This window comes from Chrysemys picta, chromosome 2, assembly GCF_011386835.1.
Source record: "Chrysemys picta bellii isolate R12L10 chromosome 2, ASM1138683v2, whole genome shotgun sequence".
NCBI lineage: Eukaryota > Metazoa > Chordata > Testudines > Emydidae > Chrysemys > Chrysemys picta.
In genome coordinates, this window is record NC_088792.1 from 64,082,569 (window position 1) to 64,100,863 (window position 18,295).

At 42.8% G+C, this 18,295-nt stretch overlaps 1 protein-coding gene across 17 annotated transcripts in view; it reads left to right on the forward strand.

Annotated features, from left to right (window-relative positions):
* The first annotated feature begins 5,695 nt into the window (after positions 1-5,695).
* STK31 (serine/threonine kinase 31) overlaps positions 5,696-18,295 on the forward strand; it is a 97,470-nt gene continuing 84,870 nt past the window's right edge. For 5 of the 17 annotated variants that reach the window (XM_024106771.3, XM_042861446.2, XM_042861455.2 and 2 more), the window contains exons 1-7: positions 5,823-6,081; positions 8,137-8,175; positions 8,255-8,307; positions 10,325-10,423; positions 11,149-11,250; positions 14,952-15,110; positions 17,217-17,575. In XM_024106771.3, the coding sequence (XP_023962539.2) occupies positions 6,012-6,081; positions 8,137-8,175; positions 8,255-8,307; positions 10,325-10,423; positions 11,149-11,250; positions 14,952-15,110; positions 17,217-17,575 (881 nt within the window). In that variant the 5' untranslated portion in view covers positions 5,823-6,011. Of the gene's footprint in view, positions 6,082-8,136; positions 8,176-8,254; positions 8,308-10,324; positions 10,424-11,148; positions 11,251-14,048; positions 15,111-15,216; positions 15,278-17,216; positions 17,576-18,295 lie in introns of those variants that run through there. The other 12 variants (XM_008170087.4, XM_042861456.2, XM_024106776.3 and 9 more) reach the window with 11 other exon arrangements.

Genomic DNA, 18,295 nt, shown 5'->3' on the forward strand with positions numbered 1-18,295 from the left:
CAGCTGCTCCGTGAATGCCAACAGCAATCTTGAATTGTTTCTGTTCATGGCACACAGCAGGACATCATGGTGTTATCATTATTACAGTTTCAGATCACGAAATACTGTAGGATCAGGTGTGTTGTGTTTGTAATGCTCAACACAGTACTAGAGACCAGTGCAGGATCCAGGCATTCTGACAGAGATGGTGGGTGGGCAGTTTACCGGGGCTGTCGAAAAGCGATGTGAAATGTACTAGGAAGCCCATGGAATGATGGGATGGCGAAAGCTGCATCAGGGGACACTGAGCCTGCTCCCATGAGGCATTGCAAACCCTGCCCAGAACACCCTGCAACAGATGATGGCCAGTTGCACAGTGGGATAGCTACCCATGGTGCACTGTTCTCTGTGTCGAATCAAGTTACGTTATAAAGCATAGCTAATGTGACACCAATTTTTAAAAAGGGCCCCAGAGGTGATCCCAGAAATTACAGGCTGGTAAGCCTGACTTCAGTATTGGGTAAACTGGTTGAAACTATAGTAAAGAACAAAATTGTCAGACACATATATGAACATAACTTGTTGGGAAAGAGTCAACATGATTTTTGTAAAGGGAAATAATGCCTCACCAATCTAATAGAATTATTTGAGGGGCAACAAGCATGTTGACAAGCAGGATCCTGTGGATATAGTATACTTAGATTTTCAGAAAGCCTTTAATAAGGTCCCTCACCAAAGGCTCTTAAGCAAAGTAAGCTGTCATGGGATAAGAGGGGAGGTTCTCTCATGGATTGGTAACTGGTTAAAAGATAGGGAACAAAGAGTAGGAATAAATGGTCAGTTTTCAGAAAGGAGAGAGGTAAATAGTGGTGACTGTTAGGGGTCAATACTGGGCCCAGTCCTATTTAACATATTCATAAATGATCTGAAAAAAAGGGGTAAACAGTGAGGTGGCAAAATTTGCAGATAATACAAAACTACTCAAGATAGTTAAGTCCCAAGCAGACTGTGAAGAGCTATAAAAGGATCTCTCAAAACTGGGGACTGAGCAACAAAATGGCAGATGAAATTCAGTGTTGATAAATGCAAAGGAATGCACATTGGAAAACATAATCTCAACTATACATATAAAATTATGGGGTCTAAATTAGCTGTTACCACTCAAGAAAGAGATCTTGGAGTCATTGTGGATAGTTCTGTAAAAACATCCACTCAATGTGCAGGGTCAGTCAAAAAAGTGAACAGAATGTTGGGAATCATTAAGAAAGAGAGAAAATAAAATAGAAAATATCATATTGCCTCTATATAAATCCATAGTATACCCACATCTGCGTGCAGATGTGGTTGACCCATCTCAAAAAAGATATATTGGACTTGGAAAAGGTTCAGAAAAAGGCAACAAAAATGATTAGGGGTATGGAACGGCTTCCATATGAGGAAAGATTAATAAGACTTTTGAGCTTGGAAAAGAGATGACTAAGGGGGGATATGATCAGGGCTGGCTTCAGAATTTTTGCCGCCCCAAGCAGCAAAAAGAAAAAAAGTGAAAAAAAAAAAAAAAAAGCTGCGATCGTGATCTGCTCTACCGCCGCCACTTCAGTCTTCGGTGGCGGGTCCTTCACTCCCAGAGGGAGTGAGGGACCCGCCGCCGAATTGCCGCACAAGAGCCGGACATGCCGCCCCTCTCCGTTGGCTGCCCCAAGCACCTGCTTGCTGGGCTGGTGCCTGGAGCCGGCCCTGGATATGATAGAGGTCTATAAAATCATAACTGGTGTGGAGAAAGTAAATAAGGAAGTGTTATTTACTCCTTCTCATAACACAAGAACTAGGGGTCACCAATGAAATTAATAGGCAGCAGGTTTAAAACAAACAAAAGGAAATATTTTTTCACACAATGCAGAGTCAACCTGTAGAACTCCTTGCCAGAGGATGTTGCAAAGGACAAAACTATAACAGGGTTCAAAAAAGAACTAGATAAGTTCATGGAAGATAGGTCTATCAATGGCTAATAGCCAGGATGGTCAGGGATGGTGTCCCTAGCCTCTGTTTGCCAGAAGCTGGCAATGGGCAACAGAGGATGGATCACTTGATGATTACCTGTTCTGTTCATTCTTTCTGGGGCACCTGGCATTGGCCACTGTTGGAAGACAGGATACTGGGCAAGATGGACCTTTGGTCTGACCCAGTATGGCTGTTCTTATGTTCTTAAGTGCAGCTAATGTGGATGTGGTTCACCGACACAAGGAGTATAGTGTGCACATGCACCAGTGGTTTAATTATATTGGTGGCTTCACGTCAACATAACTTAAGTTGACTTAAATTTGTTGTGTAGACATGCCCTTAGTCTCATTGGAACTCACCCAGCACACTGCGAAGTTGCCGGACCAGCTACATGAGTTCTTTATAGGCATTTTAATGTACTAATTCGTGTACTATTGTGAATTCCTCTGTTATTCAGCTGGACTTCTTAAAAGTTTGTGACTAATTCAAAGGAATCTGGAGTGGGAGAGGTGACTTGCTATCCTGGAGTGGTGCTATTCAATACATTTCACAGCCCTTAATCAGCCCTGAAGAATACTTTTCAAATAGTTTTCTTGTTAATAAAATAAAAACTTTTGCCTTTATTATGCTATAAATTGGGTAAAACCACCACTGCTTTGATGACTTTTAACCAATATATGTAACTATTCACACTCCAAAAGCTCTTATCTCAGGGATTTTTAAAAAATGTAGGATGAATAAGTATGCAATCTCACCTCAAGTAGAGATATCTAGTCATAATTTTTTTTTAAATTTACACTGTCCATTTGTAAAGGCAAGTTGTGCATGTGTAATTGTCTGGGGAATTGGGATCTATGTGTGTTTAGAGTTCCTGGAATGTCTCATCTGAAAAATAACTCTGGTTGCTTGGAAGAGATTGTTTGGTAGGATAGAAATAGAGTTCTAAATTTTACATCGTTGCTAGAACATTGTTCAATACAAGACTGAATTCCAGTAGTTTAATTTCAAAGACCTTATCATGTATCTATATATATAAAGCAGGGGTAGGCAACCTATGGCATGCATGCCAAAGACAGCACGCGAGCTGATTTTCAGTGGCACTCACACTGCCCGGGTTCTGGCCACTGGTCTGGGGGGGCTCTGCATTTTAATTTAATTTTAAATGAAGTTTCTTAAACATTTTAAAAACCTTATTTACTTTACATACAATAATAGTTTAATTATATATTATAGACGTATAGAAAGAGACCTTCTAAAAAAGTTAAAATGTATTACTGGCACGCGAAACCTTAAATTAGAGTGAATAAATGAAGACTCAGCACACCACTTCTGAAAGGTTGCCAACCCCTGATCTAAAGTGCGACTAAGGGACCCGTTTTTAAACAAATCAGTACAGCCATGCTAACAATGGGGTCTTTTCCACTAAAAAATATCCATAGCCTGCCAAAGCACATGTGCTGGATAGCTGTATGCAGACACTGGCTGTGGAACAGGACAACTTATTTTAGGTGGGTCATCTTCTAGCATATAGTCACAACTTAAAAAGCCATTGTCAGAATTCAGGAACCACAGAGCCTCCCATATTCTGCACTAACTGATTTCAGACTTACTAGTGCCTGTCCATCCTTTTTTTAATGTTAATTATTTAAAAAAATGGTAGACGATAACAAAGCAGCACAATTGTAAATCAACTAAGTGTATAAAATAATTATTTCACAGCTAGTACAAGAGAAATCAGAGATAGGAGCAACACACATTAATATGTTATCTGGACAAGAATGTACAAGAAACTTTTATTTATCTAGGAGTCTGACTGCTTCTGTTATTTTATTCATATTCCAAAAATGGGAACCAAATCATCAGCCTGTATTAGGTCCTGTTGTCTGGTCATCTGAGTTTTTACATGATTAGAGATTTCCATGCTCTTCTGTTACAGTACTGTCCAGGGGTTCTTTTCCTGTATGCAATCAGGATGAGACATGTTAAGATAGTGATGAGTTTCTGAGGTGTGAGTCTTAATATTTGTCTTTTAAAATAAAAGTTAATTGTATGAGAACATAGGCGGTGGTGGGAACTTTTAATAGGGTAGTTACAGTTAATATTTATGTTATGGTTGTGCTCTCTTGTGCTGAGTGCTGTACAAACATAGAAAAGAAACAATCCCTTTCCTGAAGGGCTTGCAATCAAAGGGAAGTGGAGCTGGATACAATGTACCAGTAAATTAATACGGTGAATAATTGGCACAGCTGTGGTAGTTACATGAAGCACAGTTTTGGTTTATAGTGGTAGAAGCAGGGAGTGGGGGAAGGACCAAAAGAGAAAAGAAAAAGCCTGTTGTCTCCCTGAAGAGGAGATAACGTTTCTGTCTACTAGCAGCAGTTGTTCTTCTGGTCCAATAAAAAACTGCTGTATTTTTCACAAAAACATGCACAACGTAAACATGGCAGTTACATTTGATCTCTCATGATCATGAGCGCAAGGCAGTATAAATCTCGCCCCCCCCCATCACCCCATCTTTAGTGCTCCAAGTGCACATGGAAGGCATAGGGACTAACCCTCAAACCCTGTACCCAGAAAGGGATGGGGATCTAGTAAAAAGGGTTCAGGCAGAGGAGTGGGTGTGGGGGTGCTTGGGGGCTCTACACTGGCAGAGAAGCGGGGTGTGATGTACTCACAGAGGACGGTGGAGGAGGAGAGGGGGTATCAGGAGGGTTGCGGGAGAAGAGGTATAGGGGAAGGGGGAGGTGCAGGAGGAGAGGGCTGGGGGAGGGTACAAGGGGAGAGGAGCAGGTGAAGGGAGAGTACAAGGGGAAGGGGTGCGATGAAGGAGTGATGGGGGGAGGTACAAGTGAAGAGGCTGCGAGAGGGGTGGGGGGTGCAAGGGCTGAGAGGGGCAGGCGCTGACAGCTGCTTCCCCAGCCCCGTGCAGGCAGGGCCGAGAGGACGGACACTGACCTCCAGGTGCCCGAGCCGCAGGGGTCCCCACTGCCCCACTCGGAGCCGGGCTCTGCCTCTCCCCACCCCTGGCGCTGTGGGGACCCAGGGCAAGCAGCACAGGGCTGAGTGGGGGAGGTGCGCAGTGGGCTGGGTCCAGGGGCAGCTCCCCGGCAGCTTGGGCTGCCCAGCCGCTTGCCCCATGAGCGCGCGAGCCGAGATCTGCGCCCCCTGCCCAGCCCACTTGGGCGGGGAAACGCCACGCTGCCCTAGGGAGACTCAGAGCACCAGCGGTGGCGGCAGCAGGACCCCTCCTCCACGGCTCCTCACACACTCCAGGAGCCCCTCTCGCCGCCGCAGCCCGGGCTCAGCTCCAGGGGACGATGCTCTGGCTCTCCAGCGGCAAGGCTCTGGCCAGGGCTGGCTCCTGGCTTTTTGCTGCTCCAAGCACAAAAAAAAAAGGGGGGGGGGGGTAGAGTGCCGCCCCTTGGAAAGTGCTGCCCCAAGCACATGCTTGGAGCGCTGGTGCCTAGAGTGATGTGGGGCAGCAGTGTTGGGGGGGGGGAACCACCAGGCACGGCCTCGTGCTAGATATTTGTTCTATTTCTGAATCAAATTCATGTATTGACAGGGACGTGAAGCCGCCCCCTCGTCTCTGCCCCTCGCCCCTGCTAGCGCAGCCCTCGCTGAGGCCGGAGGCAGAGGCGCCGAGCAGCTGACGGCAGCGAGCCGAAGTCGCCGCCTGCCTCGCAGCTGCGCCAGGCCTGTCAGCATCTCAGGCCCGGCGCGCGCCGCTTCACGCGCCTCGTGCGAGCGGACACCGGCGCGGTCGGGTTTCCGTGCGCATGCGCAGAGCGGGGAGTGGCGCGCTCTCGCCCTAACTTGCCGGGTAGGCGGGCTCGCGTGCTTCTCTCGGCCCTGCTGCCTCTGGAGGCTGCAGCACGTGCGCGGGGGAGGGGGACTCGCACTCACTGCGGGTAACCGTCGCCCCTCCCCGGATTCGAGAGCTGCAGCCTCGGGCTGGCGCCTCGCTCCCGCGACCGGTGCTGCGCTGCAGGGGTTAATCCTGGCCGCTGTCGCCGGGGATCGGGTGCAATATGTGGCGGGGCAGGAGTGGTCTAAGACCAGCTTATGCTTCCTCCCGTTGGCCTGCGCCCGCTTGGTTTGGTGCGCCCCAGGGATTGGTGATAAGGGCAGCTGCGGGGACGGCTTTTTGCAATTCCTCTTGCATGAGTACTGGGAGTCAGGCCCCCTGCAAGTAGGGTGACCAGATGTCCCGATTTTGGGGTCTTTTTCTTATATAGGCTCCTATTACCCCCCCCCCCCCCCAATCCCCATCTTTCACATTTGCTGTCCGGTCACCCTACCTGCAAGAGGCCACGGATCGCCAGGATCCACTCGCACTAAATGCTCACAGCAGCTTGGGTTCACAGCTTAAAAACCAGGTTGCAGGGGCCCTTTCCAGTAAGGGCAGCTAGATGAACTCCATGTAAAAACCAGTTGGTTTCAAAACATGGTAAACTGCATTGCTGTAAACCATGCTAAGTAAGTTAGGAGCTTGTATTGGTGGAGCTGCCATAGTCAGATGAAGGCCCAACAGGAAAAAGTTGAAATGCGGATTAAGGATCAGACACTTTAACATATTTTCTGGAAGTTGGCAGTTGAGGCAGTGGTTTAGGACTATTAAAATGAACAGACAATTCTTTACTGATAGGATCTCTTGAAGATTGTATTATACTTTTTCTATGCTACAGTTGTACCTATACTAGCAACAATTTAGGTAAAGCAGGATTGTCTCTGGGGAAGCTGCTATTTTGCCATCTAGATTAGAAGTACAGTACAAAGCTGTTGTTTCCATATGGCTATGCTTAAAATATGTATGCCCTCTTTACACACAGTTGTAGATTTGATGGTAACATTTAGATGCTATTAGGCTATCCTAAACTGTATTCATACAGTTCTACTCAGGGAAGAATCCTCCAGGTTATTAAATACAGTTCTTCTAAAGAAGCCCTTTGCTTTCCCATATATATTGGGGGGGGTGGGAGGAGAATGACACCACTATTAATTTTGATGTCTTTAGGAAAAATGTCCTCTCCTTCCTTTGTTGGTTTTGATCGCACTATTTAGTGGACAGATTCTATTTCCAGAGCTACAGTGTAATTAAATTGCATTTATAACTTGAAAAGAGACTGGAAAATGGCATTGTGTGGCTCCATGCATGTCTCTGAATTCCAGATTGATTTTACTAGTAAAGTGGTTATTTGTCTAAACTAGAAACTCTGCAAACTTAAACTAGAATCTGAAAACTAAGTCTGGCTCTTTCTGGTTCCTGCATCACCAGTAATATAGATCCAATACATAGGACTTAATTTTTGGCTGGGTAAGCAGATATGATTGTGAATGTACACAGGTAGTAGATCTGTTGAGCAAGAATACTACTGTTACACTGTCATTTTTCTTGGCATAATGACACTTTTAATTGCTGGTGCAGGTGAAAAAGATTTAATAAGATTGCCGTCTCAGTTAAGGCTTTAACAAAAAAAAATTGTATTAATTTCAGCTCCATTCAAAAAAATAAGAGAAACCATGCTTCTCCAGTGGAAAGTATGAGACTGTTAGGAAAGAAGTCCTCACCAATTCCTGAATATACAGAGGAATCACATTCAATATAAGGAGGATAAAAGTATTTAAATCCGTGTTTTAAAAGAGCGTTAAAGTCCCATTTTTCACATCTTTTGAAATTGGTGCAAAATCTTACCATATTTGTATTGTGATCGTGCCTGGAGGCCTCCACCAAGTAAGAGCTCCATTGTGCTAGATGCTGTACAGACATATTAAATGACTGCCCCTTCCCCAAATTCCATACAGTCTCAAAAACAAGATCTACTCAATGGATGAGACCAAAAAAAAAAAGGGGGGGGAGGGTTGGTGAAGGTGAGAGAAGTGGGGTAGCAAAAATAAGAGTTAATGAAACATTTGATAATAGTGGATAGTTTCAGAATTCAGTGTCATTAAAGGTAACAAGGCTTTGCTTTTAATCTACACATATACTGAAGCAGTTTTCATAGAAGTTCTGAAATATTTTATGGGTGTCTGCAGATTCAAATCAAGGCCACAATATGCAGAGCTCAGTACAGGACCAGGACCCCACTCAGTAAATTATTACGTTCCTTAATTTCTACTATTAGGTTTAACTCCAGATGTTTTGTAATGTTTCAGGATTTGTCGTAATGGATGAAAACACAGGATACAATAAAGGTACTGAAGGAAAATAGATTGTTTCCTTTGTTAACACTGAAATTCAGAATTGATATAAAATATTTTTTTTCCCTCCCAGTTGAAGATGTGGTTGGTTGTCATGTTGAAGATGCTGTGACATTTTGGGCACAGGTGATGTAAAAAAACCTTCTTGAATAAGATACTCTAATAAGGTGTTTGTTTAATCTAGTTTCACACAAAAATGGCAGGGATGTACTTACCCATTAGGCATTTTAAATTTTGTGTATATGAATGGGACTTGGGGTAAAAAAGAAGCTACCTTAGGTTCCAAAGTTGAACATCCAACAATGTGGTTAAAATATTCCATCCACCTGTTCAGTTGCTTAATACTGACATAAACAGGAGTCACATATTGCCTTCTGAATTGGATTAGAAAACTATTGACCATCAGCCAACTCAAATTTTGCATGGACTTATTCTATTCAGTGTACAGTAGGTCCTACGTAAAAGCTTGAATGTTAGAACTATCGATGTTGGATCCAGAATAGTATGGAAAGTTGACCTTAGGGCCTTTACATTTTTAACATGACTAACTTTAACATTCTAACAAAACAAAAATAATGGAAAAATCTATTGTGATTCTCAAGTTAGAATGGGAAACAGCACACCAGGTTGGAGGTTTCTGTAACTTTTTGTGGCTTTTAATGAGAATTTGGTCTGTGTTGCTCATCCCCAGGTACATATATTGTATAACTTTAAACAATGGACATGCTATCTTTTGGGGGTGTAGGTGATGCCTGTGTTTTGTCAGGTATGTGGTGTTACAAGTAACACTTAAGATAACTGAAAAATTAGGGGAAAAATTCAGATTGTCTTGTTTTTACTTTGTGCATTTGACAGGACTTTGTTTATGGTTAGTTTCACTTTCCTTTATATAGCCAATATCCCTAATTCCTCATGTGGGCACACAGTGGCAGGAAAAGCAACACTTAGAATAGAGTAAATTATTGTAAAATCCAAAATTGGTAGGGGGACTCAGTGGCAGATACAGTACCTGAAACTGCTTTTAACTTTTTTTTTTAATTCACTAGATATCATGTTGATGGTGTCCTTTTTAATTACAGTATTCTTAATTACTTAATTTCAAGTATTGGCTTAATTGTATATGTAGTCACAGACTCATGATACATGAGTTTATTTAAACTACTTATAAGAAAACAGTCAATGCATAAATTTCTAAGGAGATCATTAGAGCTATCACTAGTAATAATTTCTTTCTTTAGCATTTGAATTTATGCTTTCTGCAACTTAATCCTAGAATTTTTCTAGTATTCTGTACCCTACTATTCTTTTAGTGTATAAGCGAGTCATTTTTATTACACTAATTTTTTCTCTCCCTCTCCACACTCTGGATTTTCTACACTTTGAACTTAAAATAAAATATAATAGTTGTCTCATCTTCTGTAGTTGATCTAGGTTTTTACAACTTGGTAAACCGAAATACAATTAAAAGGTCTTGTTAACATCAGTCAAACCAAACAATTATTCTTACAAGTGAGAAAACGAGATTAAAAAAGTTGTTGCCTTTTCCCATAATGTTGGAAGAGGAGTGTTACATACATATTCCCAAAAATATATGAATGCTCACATTATATGAGTTTTTAAATCACATTTTTTGCAAGATCTCTTATGACTGTAGTTTTCACAAAATCTCTAAAAAACTTAAGCTGTTAAAGTAAATATTTTTTTCAGACCAATTTTCTGCTAGAATGACATCTCACCATAGTACCTCGATATAATGCGACCCAATAGAACACGAATTCGGATATAATGCAGTAAAGCAGTGCTCCGGGTGGGGCGGGGCTGCACACTCCGGTGGATCAAAGCAAGTTCAATATAATGCGGTTTCACCTATAACGTGGTAAGATTTTTTGGCTCCCGAGGACAGCGTTATATCGAGGTAGAGGTGTATGTTCCCTAACCCCTGAAAGTCGCTTTCCAGTGTTGGAAAGAAATTGCAAACAAGCTTGTATATACAGTTCAAAATTTGGAAGGTGAAAGTTGTCAGGGCAGTGCAGTGGTGTCAGGATTAGTAGATGTTTTGACTTATTTATTGGCTTTTGCAACAGACGTTTAAAGGCTTTCAAATGATAGCTAACACTTTTCACTCTCCCCTCCTACTTCTTAGAACGTGAGTAGAAATAATGACATCTTGAAATTAAGTCATGCACTGGCTGAAGTTTGTCCTCAGGCCAATTCAGTTTTTGGCAATCCTGATTTTACTAAGGTAAAGGGGTGTGTGTGTGTGTGATTTTTTTTTTTACACATATGTAAAAATCTTTATTCTACACAACTGATTTCTTAGATGTTTTCTTGATTCTATTATTGTAATATGACTTTTATTCTTTCAACTAAAAAATAAACCCCAGATATTCAGGGGAAAAAATGTAAAATAGAATACTAGTGAAAATTTTCTAGGGCGTGTGTTTATGTATATGTTTATATTCATGCACAAACTTATATGCTACTTAGGTTTACCTATAACTTGCTTCATAGTAGACTACCTCATCTCTTGAACTGCATATGTGTGCAGGTAAATTAGATTATTCTTATGATCACCTTTCTGATTTCATTAAAAAAATAAAATCCAGAAATCTCTACGATATTGTGGTTGGCATTTACCTTCTTCATAGCTATTATTATTGTTATTTATTATTTTCAGTAAAACTGTGTAGCATGGCACATATAGCAAAAGCTCCATGAATCCAATACATAACATGTTTTGCAGCATGGTAAAACATTTCTTCAAAGTATAGTATTGTATAACTAGATGTATTGAGGATTATATATTTTGAAGCCTCCAGCGTATGCTGGCGTAGGAGACAGGATACTGGGTTAGGTGGACTGCCACTCTGTTTCAATATTGTGCAAATATCCAGATTACAAACTGTTGAAAAATAAGTGTTCTAATGGACTGTGGTATATAATTTTGAGGTGCACTTATGCTTACAGAATGCCACTGTCTCTTCTGAACTACAGATCTACGGTGGATGTTTTTCTGAAGATAAATGCTGGTATAGATGCAAAGTACAGCAAGTGATCAGTGATGAAAAGGTAGGAAATATATTTTAGGATATTATTGTTCTTTACTGCTGAATCACTTTTCAAAGCAAATATATGGAAACAAAAAATAATATACTTCTGAGGCTTATCGTTGCCTAAAAAAATCTAAATCTGTTGTTACTTGCCTGGGGCATACGTTAAAGCAGGGGTGGGCAAACTACGGCCCATGGGCCGCATCCGGCCCGTCAGACCTTTTAATCTGGCCCTTGAGCTCCTGCCGGGTAGCGGGGGCGGGGGCTTGCCTCACTCTGCGCAGCTCCCGGAAGCAGCAGCATGTCCTCCCTCCCGCTCCGATGTGTAGGGGCAGCCAGGGGGCTCCCTACACTTCGCCACCCCAAGCGCCGGCTCTGTAGCTCCCATTGGCAGCAGTTACCGGCTAATGGGAGCAGCAGGGTGGTGCCTGCAGACGGGGCAGCATGCTGATCTGCCTGGCTGTGCCTCCGCGTAGGAGCCGGAGAGGGGACATGCCGCTGCTTCCAGGAGCTGCTTGAGGTAAGCACTGCCTGGAGCCTGCACCCCTGACCTCCTCCTGTGCCCCAGCCCCCTGCCCCAGCACTGATGCCCCTCCTGCCCTCTGAACCCCTCGGTCCCAGCCCAGAGCACCCTCCTGCCCCGCAAACCTCTCAACCCCAGCCCCACCTAGGGTGACCAGATGTCTTGTTTTTGGGGTCTTTTTTTCTTATATAGGCTTCCATTATCCCCCAGCCCCTGTGCCGATTTTTCACACTTGCTGTCTGGTCACCCTAGACCCACCCCAGAGCCCTCACCCCCCCTGCCCCAGACCTGATCCCCTCCAGCCCTCTGAACCCCTCAATCCCAGCCTGGAGCACACTCCTGCACCCCAAACCCCTCACTCCCAGCTCCACCCCAAAGCCCTCAAGCCCCCCCGCCCCCAACACCGAAACCCCCTCCCACACCCTGAATTCCTCATTTCTGGCCCTACTCCAGAGCCTGCACCCTCAGCCGGTGTCCTCACCCCCTCCCACACTCCAACTCCCGATTTCATGAGCATTCATGCGTTAAAGTGATAAGTTCTTTTGGAAGCTTTAAGTTGATGGGAAGGTTGGTACAGTGTGTTATACCTTTGAAGTGACACAGACAGACACACACCCACACACGTACCTAGAGTAACAGTTGCCAGTGTTATCAAGCAGCACCATTTCACTTCAAAACTTCTGAGAAGAGAAAATGGGAGTTGGGATCTGGCTGATAACATTCACCGAAATAATATTAGAGCTGATACTTATGGCTTTCAGGTGACTTTTATTTTGTTTTGTTTTTTTGAAGCTCCCAGGCTCGGGTTGTTTAGTAATGTTGATGTCCAAACACAAGAGGTTTATTACCCTCACTAGAAATGGTGATATCCACTGTGGCTCATGCCCTAATGATTTGGGAGCTTCCTTTAATTTCACCTCTGCCCTTGAAGACAGTCTGATTTCACAACTTTTCCTATGTCATTTCATAGCCAGATTTAAAACTGGAAAAATTATCAATGAAAAGCTGTTTTGTTCTTGAAACTAAAGTTTAAATTTAGAGTGAGGTGCTAAATTTGGGATTTTTCCCTAACTCATTGTTTTTCAAAGTTCGGGTCGTGACCCAGTACTGGGTCACGGCATGTAAAGCAGTGGGTCGCTCTGGTCAGCACTGCAGACTGTGACATTAAAAAGTCCAGTTGGCAGTGCTGCCCAGCTAAGGCAGGCTAGTGCCTACCTGTTCTGACACCGCGCTGCGCCCCGGAAGTGGCCAGCAGCAGGTCCGGCTTCTAGGCAGGGGGGCCATGGGGCTCCGCATGCTGCCCCCGCCCTGAGCTGCTTGCGTGCCTCTGCCTAGGAGCTGGACCTGCTGCTTGCTGCTTCCGGGGCACAGTGCGGTCCACGGTGCCAGGACAGGTGGGAAGCCTGCCTCTGCACCCGGCTGCGCCGCTGACCGGGAGCCACCGGAGGTAACCCCATGCCCTAACCCTGCTCCTCAATCCCTGCCCCAGCCCTGAGCCCCCCCAAACCCGGAACCCTTTCCTGCACCCCAAACCCATCATCCTCTGCCCCACCCCAGAGCCTACACCCCCAGCCCAGAACCCCTCCTGCACCCCAACCCCCTGACCCAGCCCTGAGCCCGCCTCCCAAACCTGGAGTCCCTCCTGCACCCCAAAGCCCTCATCCCCGGCCCCACCCTAGAGCCTGAGCGCCCCCCCCCCCAAACTCGGAGCCCCTCCTGCATCCCAGACCCCTCATCCCCGGCCCCACCCCAGAGTCTGCACCCCCCAGTCCAGAGCCCTGATCCCCTCCCACACCCCAACCCCCTGACCCAGTCCTGAGCCCGCCTCCCAAACCCGGAGTCCCTCCTGCACCCCAAAACCCTCATCCCCGGCCCCACCCTAGAGCCTGAGCCCCCCCCCAAACCCGGAGCCCCTCCTGCATCCCACACCCCAACCCCCTGCCCCAGCCCTGAGCCTCTCCCAAACCCCTCATCCCCAGCTCCATTGGGTCACGTGCATCAACAATTTTCTTCAACTGGGTCCCCAGAAAAAAGTTTTAAAACCACTGCCCTAACTTATCCCCTTTATTAAAAGAGATCTCCAAATGTAATATGAATATATATACAAATACATGTACATACTTCCCAAAAACTCAAGCTGCTAGCAAGCCAACACTTTAACTATTAGAGGAAAAGTAAGACTGAATGTGGTTTTTCATTTAAAAAACATTGGTACACAAACTGTTGAATTAACATAAGCAAATTGTAAAAACACCTTAGAACTTGCTTAACCTTTGAAATGTCCTGCTTTTCAGACCTACTTTTAATCATCAGATATATCTCCTTTCTGGAAATACCACAAAAATTGTAGCGTGCACTGTGAGACTCGAATGGGCTGAAGTGGACTAATGAAACAATGAATGGATATTTCTAAAGATTGTTCTGAATTTTTTTAAAACTGTATACTTACTTAGTAAATATTTAGCTGTTTATGCAAGGTATTAGAACAAAACTGCTGAAGATTTCCTTTGAGAAGCCTCTTGTAATTTCAGGCACACTTATTGCCTTTTGTATCACCATCTTACTGTTTTTTTATTTTTATTTTTATATATCTGATACCATTTTTTCTTCAGATATTGAAACTGTAAGATTATTAGTTGTTTGTCAAGGTCTTTTGGCACCCGTCAATTGGGAGCTTGTTGCACTGAAATTGATAGTTTTGTACTTGAGGAGAGGTGGCAATTGCTTCCACTAAATGACATCATTGTTCCCCGCTTATGGTAAGGGGTGCTATGAACAATGATTATTCTATACAAAATAGATTTACACTGGAAGAGATGAGAATAATAAATGTTCAGGATTTTTAAACAGAAAATGGAAAAGCTTTGACCTTGAAAACGCATTATGCAGACCGTAAAAATGGCACAGTAACTTAGGACAACAAATTTTATATTTGTAAATTAAGATTTTATTTTTAATTTTCAGTTTTGATAGTGTAGTTTGAGCTGTGACTTCTACTACCTAGTAGGTTTGCTTCTATAAGTGCTTAGCTATCTTTTCTGTATATTGTCCTTGATCAGATGTAGAACTCCCTTTAGGACTTGCACACTAGGATCCCAAGTGATATATAGTCCTCTAAGTACTGTATATTTTAATACATACTACTGTTGTAGACTTCTAGCAGCTATGCTTATTTATATTTGATATTATTGCCACAGTGTCAGGTATTATACATTGATTATGGAAATTCTGAGATTCTAAATCGATCAGAAATAGTTGAGATTCCAGAGAACTTGCAATTTCCCAACATTGCTAAAAAGTATAGACTCTGGGGACTACAGATTCCTCCTGATCAAGATTTAAATCAATTTGACGAGGTAAGTTTTATAGACTTCTAAATGCGTGGATGATGAACTGTGTAACAAATAAAGCCAAACTATCTACATCCTTTTTCATCCAAATGATTTTTCATCCTTAGGAATCCATAAAAGATGAATGGTGAGAATGTCTTTACCCATCAAGCTGAGACTCATGGGGGATATCTGTAAGATAGTCAAATCTCTCACCCTTAATGAACTTTAAAAGCCAAAATGGCCATCTTAAAAAATGAGTGGAGATGCTATCTAGATAGCCAGTAGTAGGTGGAGGATGGTCTTGGGAGCTCTAGGTTCTGTTCCTGGCTCTATCACAAACCCTCTCACTTGACCAAGTGACATGGCACTCTCTCTGTTTCAGTGTCCGTCTTTAACAGGAAATAATACTTCCCTAAATCAACAGGGAAGTATTCCCTGTTGGAATGGAACATGAATCCATTGATGGTTGTGAGTTGCTCAGGGATGATGATGATGAGTGCCACAGAAAATAAATAAATTAAATTCATTGGAAAGAATGCTGGGTTGATGGATGGAGCTAGAAAAATACCTGCCCTCTTGTCATCAGTGAGTGTGAATTTGCTTCCTCTTTGGCACTTCTGCATTCAACTGGTGGTTTAGAGGAGAATCGGGAGATCGTTGTTAATCTTATAGTTGGAGGTAGTAAAGCCTCTAATAAAGGCTGCCTAACAAATTCCATTGTAACCCACTGTTTCCAGTTACTTTCAACTGTGCCAAGCTTTAACTGTTAGGGCTAAATTTTTCCATATTTGCTCTCTGCCTCAGGCTGAACTTCTTCTTTTTTTTTGGTGGGGGGAGAGGGGAAGGGAGGGAACATCAGCAAAAACAGCTTATTCAAAGAAATGGCTGAGTTAAGGGTGGTTTTTTCTCTCTGTTAAGTTGTTTTCAGCCACTTCTTTGAAGGGCTGCATTACATCCCATTCCTCTCAGCCTTCAAACCTGCCAGTGTCTGACACTAGCAATCAAACTAATAACTGCAGTTCTAGCATTCCTAACTTTTGAATGCTTGATTTTTCAGTCTTGACATTTCAGTGTTGATATTCACAATGTAGATGTTTATATGTAATAATGTAATGACATTTGCATTCCATTTCAAGTGGTAGAGATGTAGCTGATCACACATTTTTATATAATTTGCTCTGTAGTAGTGAGGACTTATTTAAATGGGAGATATTTAGTGCTGCGGTTAAGCTTTAGCCATTTCATTTAAGTGACTATGACCAATGTGGATAAAATATTGACAGCTAAAATGACGGGGGTAAGGGGTTAGAGGAATGGCACAAATCACATTATTATTTATAATACAATCTTTTCCTGTATTACTGAAAGGTTAACCTTTGTATAATGCTGTTAAATATTTGGCCTGGGATTTTCAAAGTGGCCTAATGTAGTTTGGTACCCAACTTTCATTAACAGTCTAACTCCTCTAGGCTCCACTGAAGTCTTTAACAGGTCTCAGAGTAACAGCCGTGTTAGTCTGTATCCGCAAAAAGAAGAACAGGGGTACTTGTGGCACCTTAGAGACTAACAAATTTATTAGAGCATAAGCTTTCGTGGACTACAGCCCACTTCTTCGGATGCATATAGAATGGAACATATATTGAGGAGATATATATACACACATACAGAGAGCATAAACAGGTGGGAGTTGTCTTACCAACTCTGAGAGGCCAATTAATTAAGAGAAAAAAAACTTTTGAAGTGATAATCAAGCTAGCCCAGTACAGACAGTTTGATAATAAGTGTGAGAGTACTTACAAGGGGAGGTAGAGTCAATGTTTGTAATGGCTCAGCCATTCCCAGTCCTTATTCAAACCGGAGTTGATTGTGTCTAGTTTGCATATCAATTCTAGCTCAGCAGTCTCTCTTTGGAGTCTGTTTTTGAAGTTTTTCTGTTGTAATATAGCCACCCGCAGGTCTGTCACTGAATGACCAGACAGGTTAAAGTGTTCTCCCACTGGTTTTTGAGTATTTTGATTCCTGATGTCAGATTTTAACAGGTCTGTTTGCTGATGGAAAGTTAGTTGAGTTAAGCAAAGAGAAACTATTCACTGTGAGCAGTTTTATAACTTCTGTACATTTATTTTACAGGGGAGAAAGTTTTTATGCAGTTTAATTTTTGAAAAAGAAATAAAAATGAGACACAAAGCTACATACCAGGATGGTACCATTGTTGCCCAGGCCGAGTATGGAAAAGTGGATATTGGGGAAGAAGTGGCTAAGAAGGGGTTTGCTGAAAAATGCAAATCCCCTATAAATGCTAACAACTGCGAAGAGAAAAAAACAGATGTCGCTCAGTACCAACTCTGGAATGCAAAAGTTTCAGCTCCAGCATGGGAGAACAGACCCAACCCTTCAGAATCCAACCGACTGAAAGGGCATTTTGGTGACCAGATAGGTACCAACATGAGGAATGAAAATCATACTGGGAACCATATGCCTTTTGCGAAGTAAGACGGGGTGGGGTCTGATAGTGAGTGTCACTGTTTTGATATAGACTCATTACTGAGTGTGTATGTAGGAGAGGAAGGTGGGAAAAGCAAAAAGTGAGCAATTAAAGACAATAAATTTCAGCCCTTGCTAAGTGGATGTTTTGTCTCCTAAAAGCTTCCTTTACTGAAGAAAATATTTTGGATTTTTTGTGTGGATTATATGTCCAATGGTTAGTTAAGGGATAACTTTTATTATATTATATTGCACAAAACAATAAATAGCTGCAGAGATTAAGCCATTTATGTGCCTTGTCTTTGCTTAGTCCCAAAAGCCATTTGTTCTGCATATACTACAAAGCAAGAGATGTTACTGGCATCATACAACAAACTATAATTGGTACAAAACTATTTAGTTTTAAAAATGCTGCACTTGTCTCTTGGACTTTCTAGCAACATAATAAGTTATAAAGATAGCCTGTTCTAAATGATTAATGAATTGGAGTTTGCTTTTTGAAACTGGGCTGTGTTTATGTACACATGGTGTGTCTTTCTCCCACTGTATATTACTATTGCCGTGAATTGCAAGGGAAATTTATGAATGACCTGTGGGCATGGGTACAAAACTGGCCCTCCAAAAAGGAAGCCTGGTATGAAAATCAGGCCAAAAGACTTTACACAATCAGAATCAGGTTGGGAGACAGAATTTTTTTGGCATCTAATAGAACCGAATATAGAAGG